This window comes from Desarmillaria tabescens, assembly GCF_030435595.1.
Source record: "Desarmillaria tabescens strain CCBAS 213 chromosome Unknown EV420scaffold_13, whole genome shotgun sequence".
In the NCBI taxonomy this organism is placed as follows: domain Eukaryota; kingdom Fungi; phylum Basidiomycota; class Agaricomycetes; order Agaricales; family Physalacriaceae; genus Desarmillaria; species Desarmillaria tabescens.
Genome location: NW_026848312.1, coordinates 269,527 through 293,363, shown reverse-complemented (window position 1 = coordinate 293,363; position 23,837 = coordinate 269,527). Strand labels below are relative to the sequence as shown.

General features: G+C 48.2%; 9 protein-coding genes across 9 annotated transcripts; 2 read left to right on the top strand and 7 right to left on the bottom strand.

The window, feature by feature from the left end:
* Positions 1-1,688: 1,688 nt before the first annotated feature.
* On the top strand, positions 1,689-2,680 carry EV420DRAFT_248898 (PEBP-like protein). The gene is made up of 3 exons (XM_060481388.1): positions 1,689-1,912; positions 1,975-2,089; positions 2,140-2,680. The coding sequence occupies exons 1-3, from the start codon at positions 1,805-1,807 to the stop codon at positions 2,592-2,594; spliced, it is 678 nt and encodes a 225-aa protein (XP_060332173.1). The 5' UTR covers positions 1,689-1,804; the 3' UTR covers positions 2,595-2,680.
* A 523-nt stretch (positions 2,681-3,203) lies between these two features.
* On the top strand, positions 3,204-4,016 carry EV420DRAFT_1478581 (PEBP-like protein; the record flags this gene model as incomplete). Its single annotated transcript, XM_060469510.1, has 4 exons — positions 3,204-3,311; positions 3,377-3,491; positions 3,543-3,801; positions 3,851-4,016. The coding sequence occupies 4 exons, from the start codon at positions 3,204-3,206 to the stop codon at positions 4,014-4,016; spliced, it is 648 nt and encodes a 215-aa protein (XP_060332172.1).
* Positions 4,017-5,043: 1,027 nt separating this feature from the next.
* EV420DRAFT_1478580 (terpenoid cyclases/protein prenyltransferase alpha-alpha toroid) lies at positions 5,044-6,569 on the bottom strand (the record flags this gene model as incomplete). Its single annotated transcript, XM_060469509.1, has 8 exons — positions 5,044-5,192; positions 5,244-5,349; positions 5,402-5,641; positions 5,693-5,825; positions 5,976-6,121; positions 6,176-6,243; positions 6,292-6,407; positions 6,463-6,569. The coding sequence occupies 8 exons, from the start codon at positions 6,567-6,569 to the stop codon at positions 5,044-5,046; spliced, it is 1,065 nt and encodes a 354-aa protein (XP_060332171.1).
* A 223-nt stretch (positions 6,570-6,792) lies between these two features.
* EV420DRAFT_1534735 (uncharacterized protein) lies at positions 6,793-9,596 on the bottom strand. Its single transcript, XM_060472808.1, has 6 exons — positions 9,535-9,596; positions 9,433-9,478; positions 8,487-9,358; positions 7,630-8,135; positions 7,374-7,580; positions 6,793-7,314 (listed from the first exon to the last, which is right to left on the bottom strand). Exons 2-6 carry the CDS (start codon positions 9,443-9,445, stop codon positions 7,008-7,010), a joined length of 1,905 nt encoding a protein of 634 aa, XP_060332170.1. The 5' UTR covers positions 9,446-9,478; positions 9,535-9,596; the 3' UTR covers positions 6,793-7,007.
* A 57-nt stretch (positions 9,597-9,653) lies between these two features.
* On the bottom strand, positions 9,654-12,584 carry EV420DRAFT_1534732 (uncharacterized protein). Its single transcript, XM_060472807.1, has 18 exons — positions 11,797-12,584; positions 11,660-11,738; positions 11,594-11,607; positions 11,435-11,543; positions 11,356-11,373; positions 11,272-11,297; positions 11,197-11,222; positions 11,110-11,144; positions 11,034-11,058; positions 10,959-10,970; positions 10,882-10,897; positions 10,790-10,826; positions 10,638-10,738; positions 10,521-10,580; positions 10,384-10,469; positions 10,305-10,329; positions 10,170-10,251; positions 9,654-10,116 (listed from the first exon to the last, which is right to left on the bottom strand). Exons 1-18 carry the CDS (start codon positions 12,174-12,176, stop codon positions 9,940-9,942), a joined length of 1,308 nt encoding a protein of 435 aa, XP_060332169.1. The 5' UTR covers positions 12,177-12,584; the 3' UTR covers positions 9,654-9,939.
* A 519-nt stretch (positions 12,585-13,103) lies between these two features.
* Positions 13,104-14,769, bottom strand: EV420DRAFT_1534698 (uncharacterized protein). The gene is made up of 4 exons (XM_060472806.1): positions 14,615-14,769; positions 14,104-14,547; positions 13,377-14,048; positions 13,104-13,324 (listed from the first exon to the last, which is right to left on the bottom strand). Exons 2-4 carry the CDS (start codon positions 14,468-14,470, stop codon positions 13,227-13,229), a joined length of 1,137 nt encoding a protein of 378 aa, XP_060332168.1. The 5' UTR covers positions 14,471-14,547; positions 14,615-14,769; the 3' UTR covers positions 13,104-13,226.
* Positions 14,389-16,568, bottom strand: EV420DRAFT_248621 (uncharacterized protein). The gene is made up of 3 exons (XM_060481386.1): positions 16,381-16,568; positions 14,777-16,330; positions 14,389-14,669 (listed from the first exon to the last, which is right to left on the bottom strand). Exons 2-3 carry the CDS (start codon positions 16,301-16,303, stop codon positions 14,529-14,531), a joined length of 1,668 nt encoding a protein of 555 aa, XP_060332167.1. The 5' UTR covers positions 16,304-16,330; positions 16,381-16,568; the 3' UTR covers positions 14,389-14,528.
* A 939-nt stretch (positions 16,569-17,507) lies between these two features.
* EV420DRAFT_1672943 (uncharacterized protein) lies at positions 17,508-18,656 on the bottom strand (the record flags this gene model as incomplete). The annotated part of the gene is made up of 2 exons (XM_060479095.1): positions 17,508-17,918; positions 17,973-18,656. The coding sequence occupies 2 exons, from the start codon at positions 18,654-18,656 to the stop codon at positions 17,508-17,510; spliced, it is 1,095 nt and encodes a 364-aa protein (XP_060332166.1).
* Positions 18,657-20,764: 2,108 nt separating this feature from the next.
* EV420DRAFT_248453 (enhancer of polycomb-like-domain-containing protein) lies at positions 20,765-23,659 on the bottom strand. The gene is made up of 7 exons (XM_060481385.1): positions 23,367-23,659; positions 22,797-23,273; positions 22,536-22,745; positions 22,162-22,487; positions 21,946-22,114; positions 21,588-21,898; positions 20,765-21,529 (listed from the first exon to the last, which is right to left on the bottom strand). Exons 1-7 carry the CDS (start codon positions 23,538-23,540, stop codon positions 20,884-20,886), a joined length of 2,313 nt encoding a protein of 770 aa, XP_060332165.1. The 5' UTR covers positions 23,541-23,659; the 3' UTR covers positions 20,765-20,883.
* Positions 23,660-23,837: the final 178 nt, after the last annotated feature.

The following is a 23,837-nucleotide window of genomic DNA, read 5'->3' as shown; positions in this document are numbered from 1 at the left end:
TTGCCCGAGATCGTTGCTTCGGACAGCTATATCGTCCATAAGCTGGTAAAGGCTATCGGCATCCAAGGCTACAGTTTTACGCCTATAGAGTACGACGATGTTTATCTTCGAATTGTGCAAATGTCTGATCTGGTAAGATCTATATTCCACCGAATCTTGCTGCTCTTTGTCAATTTGCCTTCTAGAAGCATGCAGATGGCTACGATCAGACCCTTCTTAAACTCCTTGTGTATTATGGAGCGCCCCTCTTTTGACCCTCACGAGTCGACAAAGTTTCTCAGGATACCCAATCACGCTGTGGCAATCCAAGTAATCTCAAGTATCATGGAGTGGGAAGGGCGTGCTATTGACCTCATGCATGCCTTACGACTCGATGATCCCATGAACGTCGTCAGGATTCTAGGCATGTACTGTCTTATGCTGGCTATTGATGCGTTCAAGAATAAACCCTCATTCTCCTATGATCACGAGAAGAAACTGAAGGAGCATGCAGGTGTACTGTTTTCCGTCTTCTTCAATAACATGTTATCACGTCCGAAACATGAACATCCTGTTAGAAGGTCAGTAGCTTAATATAAGTGATTAGCTAACGCATATCGTGCACAGACCGAAGACGGCAAAGTTGGTTAGCTCAGTTTTGAACGTCTATCTATTTTTCTTACTCGCCTTGTCCGCACAGCCGGGGGGGACGATCCAAAGGCTTCTATCATGGTCGAGACGGACAGAGACCTCATCCTCCTACAGCTCAAGAACAAACCCTGTGGACCTGATTACTGTTTCTTCCTACGGTCAAGAGCCTACTGCCAGTAATGCCCTGGAACGAGAGGCATTTATTCAAACAAATGCCGACTGAGGAAATACCGCTCCTTCCTTTCAATCACGAAACGAACATCGTTGGAAGCGTTAGGTCGTCGAACACCTTGTAAAACATGCGCTTGTGCCTCAGCTACGCAGCTCTTTGGATAGCGTTGATGTTCAGGCCACGGCAGCGATGAAAAATCTCCGTCTCTCAGGGTATGCCGTTGTCATCGTCGGCAATTGTGAAAACTTGGTGAAGAGACGAAGGAGATGCGACGAGGGATGGAAAACGGGATCAACTTCCAGCACTAATTCTCGTACAGAAAGGACACTCTAATCCTTAACTCGTGCTGTACGCTGATGGTTGTGTCAGCTATTATAATCCACCGTTGCGCACACGTGGTACATGCCAGTGGAGATGCTAGTTTCTGGGATTCGTGTCCACCCATATTTTGCCACGGTTATTGCAAAGGCAGCCATCTTAACTGTGTGGGGAACCCACATCCCATGGCGTCGATCACATGTGCTAAGCAGGTATGCGCAGTCCGGCTCCTCACAAGCGTAGGGGAGAAAAAGCACGGAAAATTCTCGGACGGTGCGAAGACACTTCATTCAACCAGTTGTCGACGCGCACAAATGACCAGCTTCTCGGAGTCTGTTTGGTCTTTTCCCATGCCCAAACCACGCCGCACCGTTTACTCCTTTCAACAAATAGTATACGGCCAAGACCATAACCGCGTCTTAAAAACATTAGGACCATGGTCGAGCCTCTAACGACATCATCTTAAGCCTGAGGACTATTTTGGATGGCGACTTGCTTGTGGTACTATCAAGATGCAGAGTGAGAGCTTGGTGAAAGCATTCCCATGATAGTTAATTGCCACTTCATATGGTATAGAAATGCCAAGCGGGGTTCGCACTTGACCCACAGGCGCAGCAGTTGTTCACGTCTTGTTCTTATGTAAAGGGAACTCTTGTTCCTGCTCACACTATTTGTCTTTGCCAGATGCTCCGAGTCTTTAGCTTTGCTCTTTTGCTCAGTCTCCTCATCCAGGTGGTGCTCTCTCAAGACACTAGCCTGAGGGAGGTAAAACAAGCGTTCGACGACGCTAACGTGAGTTTCCGCGGTCAATTTTCGTCGAAATGCCCTTCGTTAATCTGTCCTTTTCATTGCAGATCCCGGAAGACATCGATCTCCCATTCAACCCTAGATTCCTCCTTGAAGTCTCGCTTCCCCAAACATCAGGCTCTGTGATCGTCCTCAAGGCAGGCGTCCAGCTTCCTCGCAATGGTACGTTCCCGGCATTGCTGGGATATAATGCGTCTGAGTTTTTTCGACAGCAACCGTCGGGCCGCCTTCGTTTACTCTCGCTGGACACGACATCAGGGACGGTCCCTTTGTCGTTGCGGCTATTGATCCCGACGCTCCCAGTCCGCAGAATACAACTAATGCCCAAGTTCGACATTTCCTCGGAGGCAACTTCGTGTCATCGCGCCGCTCTCCAGGTCGTGCTATCCTAACAAACACGACGGCCGCTGTTTCGGACTGGCGTCAGCCCACCCCTACTGCTGGTACCCATAGGTGTGCTTATATAGGCTTGTATCTATTGTTATTATTCACAAGTTACAGATATACTTTCCTGGTGTTCAATCAGCCACGAGGTTTCAATGGCCAGACTCTTGTTAACGCCACTACACCTATCACAATGTTCAACATCAGCGAATTTGGTGAAGCGGTTGGCCTCGGAAACCCCATTGCAGGAACTTTCATGTTAGTAGCTGCAGATTCTGCGTAGGAAGTACTTTGTAAAAAATTGTGTATGGTACAAGGTGATTGTATGTATGCTTGGTATTTCTGGACAATATTCAGAGATCTCGCCGGTGACATTCGTCAGCAATTGCTACAGATCCAAGGTTTCTCTAAGGACAATGCTAACCGCATCCAAGAACCACGTCCGAATAATTTACTAAATTACTAAGCATTGAACAAAGTGCGGTCCACCCCATGAGAAGGCTAGAAGCTGGGGAGTTTGTTGTACTGCAGAAGATGGATATTACATACGCAGAGGAGGGAATCCAAGTTGAAACTTCTCAAACTATGTGTCTGACTATTTCTCATGCTCAAGGAAGGAAGGAAGGAAGTAGTTACACGCACTCAGCTCAATGAATACGGTAGACGCTACTCCAAAAACACTACTGTACTAGAGCTCTTGACATTGTTTTTAAGTTTTCACATGCTGGTATCATGACACAGATTGAAGAACATTCGCTTTTCATCATTCACATGAAAGTCACTCACCGCCTCCTACAGTGTACGGGGTTCGAACTTGACTCACAGAAGCAGGCTGACCATTACATATATAAAGCAAACGCTCCCGCTCCGTCTATTTTCATATCCTTTTGACATGCTCCGAGCCTCTACCTTCGCCTTTGTGTTCGTTCTCCTCTCTCAGGTGGTGTTCTCTCAAGATACTAGCCTAAGGGAGGTAAAAGAAGCATTCGACAACGCCAACGTGAGTGTCCGCAATCGACCATTGTGTAGATACCCCTTACTCACTTTTGTTTTTTTACTTCAAAGATCCCCGAAGATATCGATCTCCCATTCGACCCTAGGTTCCTCCTTGAAGTCTCCTTCTCCCAGACTTCAGGCGATGAGATCGTACTCAAGGCGGGCGTCCAGCTTCCCCGCGATAGTAAGTCTTCGACCGTCACTTCGGGATAACAGATCTGAATGTACTCGACAGAGACCGTCGGACCACCTTCGTTCACCATCGTTGGACGCGGTGTCAGCGACGGGCCCTTTGTTATTGCAGTTGTTGATCCCGACGCTCCCACTCCGCAGAACCCGACTAGCGCTCAAGTTCGACAATTCCTCGGAGGAAACTTCGAGGGAGACTGCGACTCATCCCTCCTATCTCCTGGCATCGTCGTCCTAAAGAATACCACAGCAGCTGTTACAAATTGGCGTCAGCCTGCTCCTCCGGCTGGCTCCGATGCTCACAGGTATGTTTGAATACGCCAAGTTTCAATGACCATTATTCATGTTTTGAAGGTATATTTTTCTGGCATTCAACCAACCGCAAGGTTTCAATGACCAGACTGTCGTTGGCGCCACCACACCCATCACGATGTTCAGCATCAAAGAATTCAGTGAAAAGGTCGGCCTAGGAGACCCCATTGCAGGAACGTTTATGCTAGTGGCTCCGGATCCTGCATAGGATGTACTCCGAGTCGATGTAGAGAAATCATGTATATTGTAGAGAGAAGAGCAAGCGAAGTTGGTCGACGACAGCCATAGAAAGTTCTCACAAGGACAATGCTGGCTGGATCCAATAATCATGCCCGAATGACCTATTCAACAAAACCCCAGTAGAAAAACACACGCTAGTTTCGTGGTATTGCAGAGCACTGACAGTAGAAGCAGGATTCCTCGGACTCGGAAGACTGCGAGTCCTGGAAGAAAAGCAAAGGTTAGAAGACTGAAGGAAGAGTTCTGATTTCGATGAGTCGCCATAAACTTGCTTCTGACCAAGCCGCTTCGGCAGATGTCATTGATTCCCAGTTCATTATGTTCTGCAAATATGATGTTGGTTAGCTCTTGACCTTGTCTCGTCCTACATGGTTAATATAGCACTGTGCCTAGGGCAAAGGGACGTCTTATGTATCTTCTCATCCTTCGTCGGAATGCTCCGTCAGGAGAAACAGACACAAAGACAAAGTGGGCCAAGATCTGGAAATATTTCCTGGCTTGTGACACGATTTCGGGTCTAACCGTTGCTGAAGAAGCATTAGTTAGGAAGACCAGCTCTTCTCTCCTCGTATGCTCATTCCGACAGTGCTCTCACCGATTTGTTCTGAGCGCACACTTCAACATTAAACTGGTTCAGATCTTGTCAGGAAGGGGAACTGACGTTAGAGCGACCGCAGACTTGGCAAGTGATAAATTTAAACGCTGCAGGTGAATATTCGCACAGCAGTCAAGTTGCCGACGCGGACCACTAAACAAAGGCGAGTTCTTTCCATGATCACGCCACAGAAACAAGGGTATTTGAGGAGTCGCACGTGAACGCTTCTTGAGATATGCAACGCCACATCTGTCCTCTCTCCGAGGTGTTAGTTTCCAAAAGCGGATCTATCATTATCTATTTTCCAGTAAATCAGCAATAATACACCTACTGAGTTAAGGTTCAATTAGTCCAGTTAAATTTCCTTTCTCCGATAAGGCAGATCTAGTAATTTAGTAGCTCATCGAGCAGGAATATGCGCGCGAGCCCAATTTGAGGTTTCCACGCGAGCGTTGAGAAGGGGATCGAGAGGCTCGAATGCCCACGTCGGATCAGCTTCTGGGGGATACATTGATAAGGCGGCAAGCGAGAGATAAGTATGATATGGATCTAGATTCACGAGAGTTTAGCACCAAATGTATTCAATGGGGACTATCAGACCTGGATGTTCCCCGGGTGTCTTTGCAATACCGCCGTATTTGAATTGGCAGTTCGAGAGGAACAGACCGAGGCCTTGCACGTTCACTAGCTCACGAGCGCCAAGAATCTATGGGAAGACTGGTTAGGAAATAATATGTGGTCGTAAAGTAGATGACAACCTGGAGCGCAGCACCGCACCAAAAGCAGTAACAGGCGTCCGCTTCTTTGTTAGTGCGACCAGTAAAACCTCCAGACAGGAGTTGGTTCTGGATCAACCACTGTATGGTCTTCTGTCGTTCTGCGAGAGTCAATCGAGTAGATGGCGATCCAGGGGCAAGGTGTAGGGACGCAATGGAGATGTAAGTCGTTCCCCCCTGGGCCTCGCAATTTGGTGACTGGCCATAACCACCTTCATAAGTCTGTGAGAAAGATTATGAGGATGTTGATGCATAAACAGGGAGGAGACACACTCTGCATTTCGCGACAAATTGCAGTGCAAGTTCCACGTTAACACCAGACCAATCATCCAGCATGCTACTGATTGCAAAGGCGCAATACAGGGTGCGAAGATCAGTGTCGCCACTCCCAGTTACAGTAGAAAAACTGACGAATAGATGTTAGTAAATTATGAAATTAATAAGCCGCAGAAGATGAGATTCATAGGTGATATTTACGCCAGAAAGGGGATCGCACCGCCGCGGAGTAGTTCATACGGCATTCAAACATATCTATGGGAGCAGATCGTGAAAGTACCTGCCATCTTCCCGCTGACACGACTTGAGGAACTTGATCAATCCAGGCCTATCTAACTGGGAGAAATCGTCCCGTAGGATGGCTAGCGATAGGAGCGCCGTATACGACATTATAACGTGGGGGCCATCGTAGTCAGTACAATCTTCCTACAATCGCCATGTAATTAGCGCCAAGCTACGCGATAAACGCCGCGATCTCACCTGTACATTCGGTGGCCTCTGTGCGGTCATATAAGTGCTGGGGCGAAATCCAGAGCCATTGGGACCATCTACACGCTTGAGTGAGCTTCATACAGTGATCTACGAATATCACGCACGAGTTTGCTGCTCCCATACCCAATCGCGCCAAGACTGCCGGTCCGTCTCAGAGGTCTTCCCCTGTAGCATCCCAAGGAGATCCAGGATTCCGATGCAATAGAATACGACCGCCATCCTACAGAATTTACATGATAATCAATATCCGTCTATCAGACAGAGACACGGCTCACGTTGAAGCATCCAGGTCGACCTGGGAGCTCGGGAGCCCTGCGAGGCATCGTTTGGCGTGCCCTACATGTCCTAAACGACCACAGGAAGGCAATGGGGCGTCGAGCATAGTGAGAGTAAGAAATCAAGAGCGTAAGAAGCAGTTTTAATGGGCATTCATCGCGGTCACTCGGTAAGAAGTTCAAAGGGCGCTCGATCATCAGCGAATATTTGTTACTGAGTGCCAACTTAAAAATTATGAAAAGATAGATCGATGGCCTCTATGGCTGGCCAAAGGGCAGCGGATCGTTGCAAAATTTGGCACCATATCAGTATAATCCTTACCGTAATGCCCATTTTTAACCATCTTGCGTCACCATTGTTACAAGTAACAGCAAATGGATAAGATGTAGAACAAACGTTAAGTATAGGTACAGTTCGATGGACCAGCAAAATAGAAGGTGAAGGACGAAAGATAATAAGTTCGATGTATGTCGATGATATGGCGATGATGTAGTAGTCACCAGAGAGAATGCGTAAAATGACCATTTAAATCATCAATTACCGATTACAATGCCATGCCAGCCTGTAATGATGCTCCTCGTGTCGTCTGCACGGGTTGCTGCCCCACTTGTGGCGTCGGCGGCGGGTTCGCTAGGTGTATGCCAGGACCGGGAAGAAACGCTGGTACGTTCTTCTCCTCTAACTCGTTGTACATCACAGTCATGTCCTTGCGATCCTTTACCCAGTTTTCAGCATCCCAAACATGATACTGCCCCGACTCGCCACCGGGAACCTTTTGTGAAGGCACCATGCCTGTCTCCTTGGTTATCCACAACCGCAGGTCCTTGTGAAATCTCCAGTTCCTGTTCCATCTGTAACAAGGCAGGTTATTGTTCCATCATCACCGGACAGAAGCCTCGAAGTCACGTACAGTTCTTGGGCCGCGATCTCCTGCAGTGCGTCCTTTGGACTTGAATAGAACATGAAGAAGAGAGTTTCGTCACTAAAAGCGGTTACTTTGGCAGGCCCGGGCGGTGGCGGTTGCACGTTGTAGCATGCAGGTAGATGAAAGTCCGGCTCGACGGACCGCGCAGCTGATTGGTCTGCCCAAGGTGTTATGAACGTCGAATACAGATTCCTGGCAGTCCTTGAGCTGTCAGAACACCTACAGCCAGATAAGGACTTACCCAGCATACCCCATATCTAATCCCATCGTCCCTAGATCTGTGCCAACCACGCTAAGCCCTTGATCTGGATCTTGGCCTGCATTCTTGATGGACAACAGCAGTCCTAGTAGTCCCCATCGGTCGGCGGCGCTAACAAGCACCTGTTGCGCTGGCGTTTGGGGATGCTGTAATCCATGTGATGATGAAATTTGATTGGAGTTGGTGTTCGTATTGGGATGTGATTCTACTGCCATGCCGTTCGCTGTATATGGTGGAGGGGCCGAGGAGTTCGTTTGCTGCTGTTGCTGGGCAAACGAATTTGTTGACGGTGGGGGGACTCCGGGAGGCGCGTTAAGGGCCGTGGTAGACGAGTTTTGGTGTGTGCCGTTTTGCTGCGATGATGCTGTTGGTGGTGGGTTCACAAATGATCCCGTGCCCAGCTGAGTTTGTGCAGAGGGTCCTGGATTGATGTTTGGGGAATTCCATGCCGGGTGTGAGGTTTGGTTTAGCTTCAATGCGAAGTTATTCTAAAAGACACGCAAATTGAGCTAAAGTCAAAAAAAAAGATGCAAAGCAGCCGTGGCTTATCACCATTGCGTGCCAGTCAAAGGATGGAACGGCTCGGAAAGAAATAACACTTTGCTTCGTTTTGACCATAGCAAATCTGTCGGGATTGATATCGCCAACAGATCCCGCCATGTTCAAAGTCCCAGAAACAACAGGTTACTCCTTCCTGCCCATTCCACACGCATTTGCTCGGCCCGAAAGAAGTGTAATCCAGGTGTGAGACCATTACTCGACACGAGTATTGAGTAATTGTAACAGAGAAGAATACGCGGCATGGGGAGAAATGAATTGAATGATGGAAGAATACTCACCCGTTGCTGCTGTTGCTGCTGCTTCTCCGTTTCCGTCTGAAATCCAGGATGAACATTCCTCGCTTGCGTAGGCGCCAAATTAAGCATGCCGGGCGTCTGTAGCCCGCTCAATGCACCCAATAGATTCTGCCGGTGTTGTTGATGAGCATGGTCCGAGTGTTGGAATCCGTTTAGACCTGGCGGGTGTGAATGACTTTCCTGCGACTGGTTTTGACTTTGCGATGTCGGATTCTGCCCTTGGCCCTGCGACTGCCCGCCCAGCGCTGGGAAGTCATCTGGCGTGAAATCCCTCGGGTGGCCTGCGCTGTTCACCCCTGTTGCTGTCCCCAGCGAACCCGCTCCAACACCAGAGGCCGACAGTCCTACACCAGTCCCTGCTTGACTTGCATAACTCGTCGTTGCACCACTACCAACAGCCCCGTTGTTGTTACTGCTGGAGCCATTGTTCCCTGATGTCGATCCAAGTGCCGGAAAATCGTTCGGGTCCAACCCCACCTCACTCGTCGACGACACCGAGGGCGCCCCAATACTGGATGGTGGTAGAGGTGTGCCATTTGAGGATGACTGCTGCTGCTGTTGTTGCGACTGCTGTGACTGCTGGGGCGGTTGTATTGACGTTGGATGATGCTGGAGCCCTCCACCAAACGCGTAACTGCTCTGCCCCCGCTGCGATACATATGGCGACGGTGGCACTATGCTCGGTGTCTGTGACTGCTGTACCGCCGTCCGATGGTTCGTTGGTTGTATTCCTGGGACATAGCCGCCCGTCTGTATTACACTTCGCGGTGGCATTCCAAAGGGATATGGAGGTCGAAATTGGCCGGCGAGATTCGGATTTGGGGTAAGGTTCGGTGGACGCTGGTTAGGTTGGCCTTAAAAAGGTCTCTCAGTGGTCGAAAGACGGTGCCCAGACGTTTCACGACTGAGATATATCCTGACCACTCACCTTGTCGATTCATGCCTTTTGTATGTCGAAAGAAAGCGTAGAAATTCTGGAAAAATGATAAAAATCAGAAGAAGATATGAGAATAAAAATGGCGAGACATACGTTTGGTGTACTGTCGCTGAAGATACGGTCGTAATTTCGAGGATTGTCTCGCTCGCTGTACGTTTCCGAGTTGTGACCTCTCTTTCTCCCACAAGGGAACGCTTACGTAATCACTGAACGACGAATTAATTTATTATTTATTTTGGTTGCATAAATAAAACAAAAAGTACTTAAAACAGGAAGAGCTCCTGTCTTCACAGTGACACAACTACAATGTTAGTAAATTATTCGTGGTCCAGATCAGAAAATTGCCAGAGAAAATAAACGGCGCATATGATACTAAATTTATGTCCTTGTGTTCATGTCTGATACCTTTTTGACTCTAAACTGGCGCTTTACAAGTTCCCTGACAGCTTGCAATAATATGTACATGAAGTTTTACCGGATTGGTAGAGGTACTGAAAGCTACCCCAGATTCGGACTGTTTGCACACGCGTTGGTCTTAGTCTTATCTCCACTGACATATAAGTACTGGTCGAGAGCTCGTCTGGGACTCGGAGGTGGATTCTGATAGTCAAGTTCGTTCGTTTCCCAGTAGTACACATTTCGTTGCGAACTCTTGTCAGACCCTGAAAATGTGCTCTACAAATCATTGAGCTTAATCTAACATGTAGCGAAAGAAACTAAGCACTCACCTTACTAGCGGTTCTCAGTCTAGGCATCATAGGTATGTTTTGCTGAAGCAGCGTGTCCCTTGAGTTTTCTCTCCAGTTCAAACTGGGCGGTGTATTAGTCTCCCATCCACTTCGCGGCATATCAGGCGGACAAACCTAGCAAGAAGCGTGTTGGTATAAGCTACAAGAATCATCCGTGAGTATCGTCATTGCACCATGTGTAAGCATTGGTCACCTTTTCCAAGGAGGAAATTCATTGCGATTGAAACCATCGTCTCTGGTGCTGTCAGCATGCATATCAAAGCGGCGAACGCAAAGACACTATGAAATACCGTCAGAATCCGAAGTCATCCTTGAAAAGAATATATGAACCTCGACAAAGCACCATTGTTGATTGTCAGGATGATGAGCCGGTTCACGATGCCATTTGTTCTTGCCAAAAGATTAGCTCAGGATCAGGCGCGCAATAGAGATGTTATAAAAATGCACCTGGCGATACCAGATTTATGTCTATGAAGAAAATAACTCAGGCTAAGCGCAATAAGGATATCATTGGCTGCCGTGATCGCAAATGCCGGTGGAGCGAGGACCTATGAAGTCATAATCAGCAGCGGAACAGAAATAAAGAGTGAACGACCCACTTTGAACCTGTCGTAAATGACATATGCACTATGTAGTCTGATAGAAGCGCAGTATGGGAGGTGATCCGGGATATTCAACAAAGATGACTGACCCTTTCGTCATGACAACTAAGTGAAATTTCATCTTAGCGTGTTCATCAACTAGGGGGAAGTCAAAGTCCGAGCTTACCCACGGCCAAAACTTTGGACATTGAATCAACACCAATTCAGTAGAAGAACAGGACACAACCGGGACCAGACGTACCAAACTGAGCGATAGACATCAAGTACTACGTCCACCACGTCAGGATGAACCAGTACAAAATGGAACAGAAGCGCACGATAAATCCCGTTATGTATATGTTCCTCGAGCTCACTGGTAATATCATGAGCAAGTTCATGATTTCGGATATTGGAAAGGACTTTACTGATGTAAACCTGTCTCGCGAAGATACTAAATACATGTTAAAGATCGGATTACAGGAAAGACTGACACTACTCACGCTTGTATTATTAATGCTGCTAGTCCCTATCATGACGGAGAACTCGCTTCAGCATCAAAGACAGCTCGACAGCTAGCTGCGCACGTTAGTTCCGAATGGCACCTCATGATTGGCGATGTCAGATGGGTGGAACAAGCCAAACTAATAGGCGCGGTGAACTTACCACTAGACTCCAATTAACGTCCACCAAGGCGAGGATATTCGTCCGATTACGAATGAGGTAATGATATAGCGCATACACCATCATAACTTGGCTAGCTGTCTCCGACAACCTTGATAGGCGGGTTTAGAATGAAGCCTATGGTAACCTGATGACACTCACCAGACAATGCCCACCTTAACAGACAATATAAAGTCAAAATCGCAGAGAGTGTCGCAACAGTCTTACAGCAAGCTTCAGACGAGTCGAATCCGATCTATACTGTCGGTAGTATCGGATTATCTGAGCACATGTTATACCATATATTCTAAACGAGCAAAACTGTCAGCGACTCTCCAATATGAGCAGGTAAGAATCCATCTTACACACTCGAAACAATTAGACCAATCAAGAGCGCTCCCAGAGTCTTATGAGGAACCGAGATCACCGTCGTTGAATCAGACATAAACCTTGAGAGAAAGTAGCTAGAAAACGAGAGTCGGGAGGCGTGAAGAATGCAAACGCAGGTTGTGAGAGCACCAAAAGTCAAAATCGAAGCCACAAGAAGCTTATATACTTTCGCTTCGATGTCGAGAAGACATTCAGGTGATTTCGAATGGGCCAGGGTTACCCAGAAGATCGACCAAGACTGCCTGATTGAGAAAGAGCGGGAGCGTGTACGAACCCGCGACGCGGACGTTTTGATAGGTTCATACGCTTCTGCCGAGATGGTGGACTCGGATATGATTGATGGAAATGAATGCATGAAGCACTATCCTCGAGGTAGCGAGAACTTGTTTCCAGGACGAGAAATGGTTGTACTTTCGCCCAGTGGCAGAAAGATGATACCAGAATATAGTACCATCAGCTCTATACATGTCGCTCAATCAAGCTTCAATGTTTTCCAGGCCCTTGAAACATGAAGAGAATGACGAGAAAAACAAGGGAGAAAGCGTGGATTTGATTTACAGGGACCACTTTTCCCTTTTGGAAACAAAGCGGTAAACCCCGACGTCGGTTCCTTTCCGATCGAGGTAATGATTGCCGCTCTCAGCGATCCCTAAATCTTCCCTCACCAGGGGCTGGCCACCGAAAATGCTGAATCGACGATGACCGGGAGATACACTGTGGGACAGAGATCTCAACTAGTGATACATCCTACCCGACGTACGGCCTCGTGGGTTTGATTACTGATTAACTCTAGCCAATAAAATAAGCTTTTCGGTACGGCGAAACAAAGCGCTCTAAGGCCTGAAAAATGACAACGACAGACTCAGCACGGCTCCATGTCCCCGGGATTGGGAATAATGGACAAGACTGCGAGTTTAATTTTACCGTAGTTAGAAGTTCGTTGTTTCAAGTCGCGACGGCTACTGTCTGCTCAAGCCCGGAACAAACAGCAATCATTGCCGGAATGACACGCGCTGGGAACGATAGCAGCAAGCCACACAGCAAGCTGAATAAATTACGGGAACCGCATACAAATAGAAGTACTTCGACAACTACTCATAAGTACATATACTAAATGCTCGCGGCCATAACTTACTCACTCTAAAAACAACTACACAACTACAGACAACAGCAACCAAAAAGAATGACTGATAGTAAAAGAATGTGAGGGTTCAAGTTATTGTACGGATAGTGTATTTTCTCTCTGGGGGGTGGGGATGGAGGGGGAAAGCCAGCGGCGGGCGGGGTGATAGGTGTTCGATAGTATGTCCAGTGTCCAAGGGTATGCCAGATGCGTGGGATGGTAGTACAATGCAAAGATGAATAATGCGAAAACGAAAAACGAATGCGAGTGCAAGAAAGCTTGCTATCTGGCAAAGACAGCAACGAGAACGATGAACGGAACATACGTCACCAGCGAAACGGCGGCCATGATTCGACATCGTTTGCGCCAGGATTTTGCATCTGTGCAAACGGTTATTTGAAGATCACGACTGGCGTAAATCGTATAGCTCACCATGTTCAACTTGAGGGTCGTCTAACACGACCCCTTTCTCTAAGGTATCCGCATCTCCAATCCGCCGCGTCTTTGGTATACGTACCAACAAACCGGCCACCCACCAGATCGGAAACAACACAAATCCAAGAAAGAAAAGCCAAGCATGCAAAGGGCTACCTCCACCATCGGCCCATCCGACTGGGTGTCCCTTATTCTCTTTTTTCCACCACTTCCACCTCTGGAAGTATCCAACGTCGCCCTCCCCTGGAACAGGAAATGCTAACGTCCAGGGTGTCGGCTGAACCCGTGGAGGCTTCCGAGGGTCGCGCATATGATATTTTGTTGACCGCTGTGATATGGATGGTGCATGGGGGGAGATAAGAGCTGAAATCGGTATGGAGGCCTGCGAAATACTTCTTCTTGACGGGGCCTGATGGGAACCAGCGATCGACGAGGGCTTTGGGCGAAAAGAAGATGGGCGAGATTGCGTCCGAGGGTGGCCTTGCCTTCCGCTGCTACTACCTCTGGACGCAAATGAACCACTGGGATTGGGATTGTACGTCTGATACGTATATCTATCTTCGCCAACAGCCGACATAACACCGGAAAGTCTAGCACGTTTGTTCCGATGATAGGATTGGTAAGAGGATGGAGCATGCGAAACTGTCGAATTTCCGGAAGCGCGGTGTGCTGTTGAAAAAAAAAAAAGTTAGAGCGACTAGAGAGAGGGCAGAGGCCGACGCACGTCTTGGGTTCTCTGCAGCAAAGGTGGTCTTATTATTCTTTTTGGCCTCTGGCGGCGTCCCACCACCCTCAACTTCATCGGCCTTGCGTTTCCCTTTTCCCTTCTCCGAACTGGGAGGCGGGGTCCTAGGCTCGGCAATAGGTGATGGTTCTGGTGTTGGCCCGGTGACCGACAACAGGGGTGGTACCATGAGGTCGGATGGCTGATCAGACGTCGATCTAGGTGAAGGGATAGAGGAAGCAGCAGGGACCGCAGAAGCCCGGGAGGTAGAGGAAACCTGGGGTTTGGCACTTCCGCCTTTACGACTCTGACTCCGAGTTTTACTGCTTTCCGTGTTGGAGATACCGGGTACTGTATCGATAGACATGAGGATTTCTGCTGATTTTTCGTGACTTGGTATTGAAGAAGTGGTTGTGTCCGATAAATTATGAGGATGGGGGTACGCTAGGATCGTGAACACCACTAATTAGAGTCGCCTGCGACGTGACAGTGGGAAGATAAGGGAACGCACCGACAGAAATGCCTTGAAATAAGAACGGAGACCCCAAATTAAACACCTGACTGGACTACGAAAGCGAACAAAAAAAAAGAACAAGGACGAAACGATAACCCCCAAGAGAGAAAAGAGTAATAAGACGAACAATACAAAGACGAAAACGAGGACGGGACCCACACTGTTCCCACGTGCTTGATTACCATTTTCGGATGGTGTCAAAACTGCACGCCTTGATCCTTGTCCAGAAATGTCATGTCTTTCACCGCCACTTTCGCCGCGTTTTCTGCTAGAACTTGCGCTTTTTGATCTATGTCGGCGCTGTCTGTTGGACCCTCTGCTGACGGTGCTTCGTCTGGATGTCCTACGCGATATTGCTGGCGAGGAAACGGGACTGGAAAAGATATCCTGGAGTCTCGGTCTGGAGCTAGATTCTGTCAACCAGCTTGAACTTGGTTGCGAACTGGATCGCATGGCAGGCATGGAAGATGATGGTCTAGGCCCGTGGTCAGAAAAGAATGCTGTCTCCTCGTCCTTCGAACCGTCATTACCAACAGCAACATTGCTATTGTTCTCATCGAGGGTGCTAAATGCTGGATGGCTCAAAGGTGGTAGCGGCGGAGGGGGTGATGATCCCACTGCTCTCGGACCGGGCCCATGTGAACCGAATGTGAAGCCTGATGAAGGGGATGAAATGGAGCCAAAAGCACTCCCAGGCGTATCATCCGGAGTACCAATACGGGAACGAGTCGTGGATGGCGGCGTATGACTGTGAGATGTGCCGCTACTGGAAGGGCGCGAACTTGTGCCAACATCTGTGGTGTGCGAAGTTGACCGTTCGCCACGGATGGCTCGACGACCAAAAGTGGACCATGATGAAGGGGGATTGGGGGATTGCGTCAAGGGGGTGACAGGTGAGCCATGAACAAAGTTTGTTAATCGTGTAAAGACGCCAAAGGTTCCTGACCCAGTTGGTGAGGAAGAGTTTTCGTGAGATGGGTCTGCTGTTTCCTGAAATGAAGATACTGAAAGAGAACTAGGTGAACGCGTAGGGTCGTCGCAGTCGTCGGAATAAATGATATCATGAGTAATGTCGGATGCGTCGGGCGAGGAAGCTGGATGTGAAGGTGTCCGTGAGGGATGAAGGTCGTCCAAGGGCCTGACGGCCGTCGTTGAGGGTATGGCGGATGCATCAGATCGACGCCTGGTTACTGACGGCACGGCCGGGGTTATTCCGTCGTCGTTATCGCGTGTAGAGTCATTGCGTGTGCTGACTCCGTGACTAGGAACTTGTTGGATGTCATGAGGAACATCGACTGAATCAGGTAAAGCTGGATGCGAAGGGGTTGGAGATTCAGGAAGTTTTTCTAATTGGCCTGCCACTTTCGTTGGAGCTATTGAGTTCTGCTTCGCAGATGTATCAGATGAACGCCGCCTGGTCCTTCTAGCAGGCTTTAATGGAATTATTCCATCGTCGCGTTCCGTAGAAGTGCTGGGCCTGCTGGGTTGAGGAATAGGAGTCGGTTGGGAGAAAAATACGGGAGGAAAATCATTAACGAGGTCGGCCAAATTCGGGTGTATCTTCTGATTCAAAACGGCTTCGCTCTGCGAAGTAGAAGGCCCTGGAGTCGCAGGTTGTTGCTCGGCAACCTCTGTGACGGGCAGACTGGTTGCTCTTCTCCTGAAACGCGACAAAATGTTGGGCATAGTTCCGGGTATCTTTCAGTATTCCTCCTGCGTCGTTTATCAGCATTCGGCTGCAGCACATGCACCCGGCCACGCACCTGTCCAGCCGAGGACCTTAGTATGACATGGGCCAATCTCCAAATGCCAGAACTCCAGAATCCTTTGTCGCCGTAGCAGATGGTCGAAAGCAACGAACGGCAGGCCTCGATTAGCCTGATAGGGAGGCTCGTGGAGGTTCGTAGTAGAAGATCCTCTCCGTCCAGTTTTGGGACCGCGTCACAACACGTGATATATTGCTCGAATTACCTCCGCTCTAAATTGAAATTTCATATTTTTCATAAATTTTTGATCAGAATTCCAATTATAGATGCTTCCATCGTGCTCCTTCAGCTAGCGGCCTCCGTAGAAAAGCATATTAAGGGCAAACATTCCTCATCACGAAGTAGACTCACTGAGTATTGCGGCGGTAGACATTTATTTCCGGTGCCAACAAATATTTTACTCACAAAGGAGGCTTGCTTTTGCGGCCGTCATCTTGATCATGGCCAGATAATGAACCTGCTTCTAGGTAATAAGTTAGGAGGGACATCGGGTTAACCGGGGAGATAAGTGCAACCGGCGTAGTCTCTGGCGGGCGCTAGCATTCTTCAAATCGTATCAAAGAAATTTGATCGTCGTCTGGGTGTATCACACGACTCATCGGCGAATTACAGGTTAGGATGAGAGATCATATCGCAATGTTGAAGTTAGCCTGCTTGACTTATATGCGGTAATAGTGCCACACGTCTCCAGGCGCGCCGCCAAATACGAAAATATGACACCCTAAATGACTTCATCAAGGCGGTGGCGCAAGAAATGGTATCGGCTCCGACAGCCCTTTCTAAGGGACTCCGAAGCACGAAGCTGTTATGGGCTGTATTTCACTTTCTTTCTTTCTCTCATCTAGAATTCCAAGTCCATTCAAAAGATAGCCTACGGCTTCGGCTTCGCCAAGCCCTCCTTTTTGAGAAGACATGTTAGGGGAATTGGAAGACGTGGCTTGTTGGTTTTCCCGACCCAGCGCGATCGTGACGCCGACATATCTCCACAGACCGCCTTCTTGTTACTCGACACGTTGTTGAACAAAGGAAAGTTTCAAGCTCATAAGTAGTATCATATTGTTATCAGTCGCTTGTCGCATACATATCCCTATCATCATAATAATATACGGTATTCCATTGAAAATTTAAACTGCCGCTGACAGCAATCCCGAGACAAACTGCTCAATCTCATTGACCCATCCTTCCATGACTGACGGAGAATATGAAGTACCAGTGAGGAGCTTTATGTCATTCGTGACCTTGATTGAGGCATCCAGGAATTTCTGCAGAATCGTTTCCAACACCTCTCGACTGTGCTTCTCCTCCCCATCGGGCCGCCAGCACCCTCCTTTGGAACGCACCATAAGTCTATGTATAGCTTGGATGTGTTCAACAGTTTTAAGTCCCTTTAACAAGACCTGCAGGCACGCGAATAGTTGATGTCCTTCGAGAATCCCATGGACATGGAGTTCTCCAATAAAATCGAGAAGCGACATGGTGGTCATGACAAGAAGAGGAACGTGTCTTGGAAACAAGCCGATTGCCTTTGGTATTTTCTACAATCGGGCAATCAGTGAAACCCGTGTATCTCACAGAACCAACAAACGTACGATATCCCATTTATCGATAAAGGTACGGACAGCCAGAGTAGCCAGTTTCTTACGGAACAACAAAGCTGCGTGAGCTCCGAAGAAAACATGTATTGTGCGATGAACTTCAGCGGCGAATGGGGCAAGAGACTCAGGACCCCCTCCCATTTCTTGGACTCGAGCCCGCTGGCAAAACTTGCGTATGAGAATGCCGAGATCCTTTTCGACGGAGAACCACGGCGAACAAACGATTTGAGAGGCGCGCCTTGCCACGAAGTTCCATTTTGCCTTTGGATCTTCTAAACATCCAGAAATGAAGGCAGAATTCCACTTTGGTTCTTTAGAATCACGCGAATTTGGCTTCGCTCGCAATGTGCTTTCATTAATTTTTGAGGCGCGTGTTTGAGGTTTGGGTTGCAAAGGAGAGTCTATTGGTACAAAAGGAGTGGCAGCTGGGTTGAGGATCGCACTGTTGTGATGTGTTGGCGTCCTGATAGTTCTGGCACAGGTGGCAGCTTCAAGTTCAGGATGCGGTGTTTCCCAGGAAGAGTTGATGTTGGTTGCATCGCTGCCACTTAATGAAATACTAGCACTAACCGTCGTTGTCAGGGAACGAGTGGCATACCCCGGAAGATAGTAGTGCTCCAGCTTGAAACTTCCCGTTTGAGGATGCATTGCCTTGGAGGTGGGACCTATAGTAGACATCGATGGAGGACGACTCAGATACGGGGAAGAATGCCGAGGAGAGTAGCAGAGGATCCATAGCAACCTTCTTAACTTCGTCAGGAGGAGGCTGACCAAAAAGACAAACAATTGGGTACAATGGATGAGATCTTGAGAGTCGAACTTAGATCATGAGAGGGTAAATTTGATGATAGAGGGCTGAAAGTGGCTCTTTAAGCGTGCGCTCAGGCCATCTCGACGCAAGCAGCTATGTAATAGTATTCGTTACCAACGACCTAGTTTTTTCACGCTTTCAAGATCCAGTAGCGGCAGTTGCCGGGTCCCCGATTCTTTCCCTTTGGGCAAAGAAACGACATGCTCGCTTTGCTCAAGCTGAATTAGAATACAGCTTGATAAAATGTGGAACACTGGTGGTGCAAAAAGCTCGCTCGGCGGCTGCGCCGCCAGCTCGCATTTTGCACAATCTGAATCTAATCTTAGTACGCTCTTCCCCTCCATTAGACGATCTCAAGAACGATAAAACTTCTGGCATTAAAATCGAACTCATTGATCAATAGCCATTTCAGATTCACACTAGAGGCCCCGAGGCAGGTGAACGTAGCTCGTTCTGCCACCTGGTATGCGAGAGATCACAGCTTGGTGGGTATCTGAGAGACATCTTACCAAAGGGGTACACATACGGCACGTTCGTCGTCTCAAGAAAGAAAATCTTATCTACTGGGCACCTCATACCGCACAAACATTGATTAGTCCACAATGAAACGCATCACAACGTTTGTTAAACTATTATATGACAGTAAATGTCTGACCGTGAACGGGTATGCACTTCCCGAAAACCAGACAGAATAATCAGCACACATTCCCTGTTCTGATTTGCAGGTTCGCATGTTCGCATAAATACTGAATTCTCTCGTTATTTCAAACCTACATGATGTAACAGGAAACACCATTGAAAATAAACGGATGCATAATACTGCAACGGAACCAGGACGGCATAGAGCGATAGCACTGAGGCAGATTTTTGGTAACCTGCTGAGCGGGACTGTAGAACAGACAATAGTTGACACATGGCATCTGCAGAGCATAAAAAAAGGACAGCGAAAGCAGGAATCACTTAAGCCCATACAGTAAAAAGGTGATGGGGTGACTAGAGGAAAAACATCTGCCACGCCATTGAAGTTGACTGTTCCTGACCAGCTCGCAAACCAATAGGAAGTATTCGGAAAGAGAGGCTTCTCAGCCACAGCGGCAACCTCTCGGCAACTGAGCCGCTGCGTGCCGCATGCTCGCCAATCACCAAAGATTACTTAAGCCGACCCCGAGTATAGCCCCTGTCCAGACAGTTTGGCACTAAGGTAGAGGCCGTCTCTTTCCAGCACCCTTATGTAATCATTAGTCATAACATCACGTGAGGACAAATTTGGGAATCTGAATTCGCATGCGGCATCATGACATTTTCTGAATAAAAACAGCTTCACCTCATTTCCTGTCATCATGTTAGCACTTTGTACAGCAATATATGTTGTTTTAAATATATGAAGATCTCAATCAACTGAAAAGATGGATTACAGCACCTAATAGCACTAACATGACACTGCGTGTTACATTAATGATGTCATTATAATGACGTATTTCAATCACGTGACTGGACAAAATGTTCCGGGTGAAATTTTCGATATTGCTCCGAACTGCTGGAAAATGACTTTTAGACATTCAAAAATGCCCTCAAAAATTTCTGATTAAAATGACTACTAGTCTTTCATTAACACAATTATCAAAGTAACTCCAGGGAAACCATCTCCATACATCTTTCTATCATCCTCTGGAAGTATTTTGAGTCAGCAGCCCGACGTGATGGAGGAGATGTCGGTCGAAGAAGTCGGCGCGCTTTGCTTACATAACACGTGCTGGAAAGGGACGGCCTCTACCTTACTCATGACAGTTAGCCCTTGCTATAACCCTCTGTCGTTTCCTCATTCTTCGGAAAGAATCGGGAATCGGCCTTTGTAATGTGATCGGTGGCAGAAGCGACCAAGCGTGCGCCACCGCGTGCAATTTGTTTTGCAGACAAACATCTTCCGAATTTGGGTAGGCTTCTAGGGTCGGGATGAAACACTTCGCGAGACAGAATGTATCTCTAAGAGTGTAAGATGAATCTATGTACACAAAGAAGGATGAGAAAGTTATGCTAACAATACAGACAGATGCTTTGCAAAGATAACAGAACATGAAGCTTTCGTGCAAACAGCTACCCACCGTTGCTTTTAGTATCACTACTTCCCTGAGGTCGCTGTCGTATCGCCGGGAGCTTCATGTTACTAATTCCCGTCGTCCCACCGTATACGACCGGCACAAACTGAGGGCGCTGACCATCAGATACATTGAACAAACTCTTGAGATTGTGCATCTGCTGGACACTCAGACCAGCACCATTGGTCTCGGGCAGTTGCGAGACGCCATTCTGTATCGGAGTTTTTGAAGGAGGGGGATGAATTGTGGACTCCACCTTGGTTGTACCAAGATAGATGGCCGCACGACCATTCGTGCCATTCACTGCGGGAGCATGTTGGATACTCTTGGCATGCGATACTGAGGATACGGAAGATGCCGTATTTGGTGGAGCGACAGAACCGGGACGAGTTGAGCCATTGGAGGAGATACGGCTAATGCCAATGTTACCGTTCATCGTCGGTGGTGTAGAAGATGCAGAGCCGTTCATGCGTTGAGAAATGGATGGGGTCATGGGTGGAGGTCGAACAATACTGGACAATCCGAGCTTGAACGGTATGATAGTCTCTTTCCGACCATTCTCGGGGTCGTACTTGACGATTGAAGGGTCGGTGAATAGGTTTGGGTCCACTTCTGATAGAAGGTGGAAAGCATGTCGCAGATAGCTGCAGGGACCATACTGAGTAACCATACGGCACCAAATACGATGGAATTTTTATTTACCTCAGACCGTAGTCGTCTACGAGTTCGCGGTCCCGCTCTTCAGAGCTCTGTCCAAAAGGCGGAGCATCGTCCGAGTCAAACCGCCACCGCTCTTTCAGACGCCTGGTCTCCTCATCGGTATCCTGCGTATCTCGCGTCAGGGGATGAGAACTCCGGCGATCCAGCATCATCCGCCCACCACGACCGCAACGCAGCCTCACGAGTTTCCGTTCGGGTACTTCGGGCTCCTGCTTCGGCCATGCAGGCGCATTCGGAGCGATGAACTTGAAAAGCCGAGAAGAAAAAGGTACAAGGGGCGGAACGTGAGAGTTCTGCAGGGGTTCAGGCTTAACCGATAAATGAAGAGGCGGAGACTTACCTCCACTATGTCTTCCCACTGTTGATCTTTTTCTTTTCGTTTGTGCATTCCATGATCAATCTTAGTATGCAGTTTGGCGATTCTCTCCCTCGGGCGTATGGCTGGCTCAATGCGAGCTGGAGGGGCAACAAAAAGGGTCTCTGGTTTGATCGATATACGGCTGACGCGACTAGAAAAGAATCAATTAAGATAGTGTGATAGCTAGAAGGGACTAACACATCTGGTTTCTTGGGGGGTGGCTCTTTGTCAACAAGTAACTTTTCGTCGCCTTTGTCGCCGGCAAGCCAGGGGTTCTTGCGTTTCATGTTGACCATCGCTACCCGGTTAAACCAAATACTATGCCATTGGCGTAAGGACCGAAGCTTCAGATCCTCTCGTTGGCGAACTTTCTTGACCAAGTCACAAGCATCCGCAAAATGGCTTGTTAAGACCTCGAGCTTCTCGGAAATGTTGGATTGCGAAGCACGAGTCTTCCGAGTGAGCTTTAGTTCTCTCCTGCGGAAGCACACGAATGATTCATTCAGGGTATCTGTCTCATCGCCCTATCTGATTGTTAGAGGAAGAAGGTTTCAGGCGAATGGTGAACGTACATTAAGCTGTGGAGTAACTCGTAGACCGCCGCGTTCCATTCGACGAGCTCTCCAATGAGGATAGATCAACTGAGCCATAGAAAGCAGTTTGTCTGGAGGCGGTACGTCTTTAGGAACAAAGTATGCGGCAAAAAAGGACTTCTCGAGAGGATTTGAAAACGTGTCTTGATAGTTCGAAAATTCAGGGAACATCATCCCATCCTTGAGACTCTGTTTGAAAATCAGTGGACAGTCTTTCAGGACTGAAGAAACCTTGCATACATGGTGCAGATATTCTGTTTCCTCGTGCGTGATCAGCTCAAATAATCCCATTACCAATTCGAATTCATCTTCTTTGACACTGACAAGACTTGATGCATCTGCTTCCTTACCCTTGCCTTTCATAGTTCGCCCTGAAGTCCTAGCACTGACACTGAATGCGGCCTGCGCACTTGTCCCTTCACCCCTTGCTTCCTCGTTAATTTTCTCCAGCCACTCCGCGTCTCGCTCATCCATAAAATATGTGCATCCGTGGACTATTCCGGCCACAAGCTGCTCCTCGACGGTTTCCGAAGAGGAGATATAAGAGGCTGGTGTTGTAAACGTTTTCGCCGGATACAACTTATCATGATCTTTGACAATGCCAGTGGAGTCTGGAGTAGGGATATACGAAGATTTTTCGTGTGCTCCTCGACCGCTGCGAGGAGATGTTTGGGTGCGCAAAGCAGCTTCAGACAGCACTTGTTGCAAATGGTGTTCCTGGAAAAAGCGATGAGTAAGGAAAACCGCGGAAAGCACTGCCACAGTCTGCCTGCAGGGTGGCAAAAGCCGATTGGCTAACAAGGTACTCACATTTGCGTCGTCTTGATCAACGCCAGCGACCCTCTGTGCCAAACGGTTCTTCTCTTCATCCTCGTCGAAGCTGAAAGGGTCAACTTCGATATTTCCAATGTAGATTTTGAGACGAGTTTTGTTGGTAATCCGGTTGCGAGTTCTTGGAGTCGACCCCGGTTGGAGAGAACGCATGACATGTATGGGTTGGGCGCCGGTAGAATTACGATCCTGTCGAGATTGCTCGAGATCATCGGCGACGCTGGTGCCCACGCCTTCGTCGTTGTCGGATGTCCGAACCGGCGCGGCACAAAGTCTTCACCTTGATGTTGTAAACATGTGACGTCACATTGCGGCACCCGTGAAAGTATCAAGGAGTGCTGGAAGATTGAAGCTTCATTAATATACTCTATAAGAAAGTCAGCTGCATTTTCACACAGAGTCACTGTGAGCTTACAGCTATTACAGATGAAGATGAAAGATGTCTGGCCA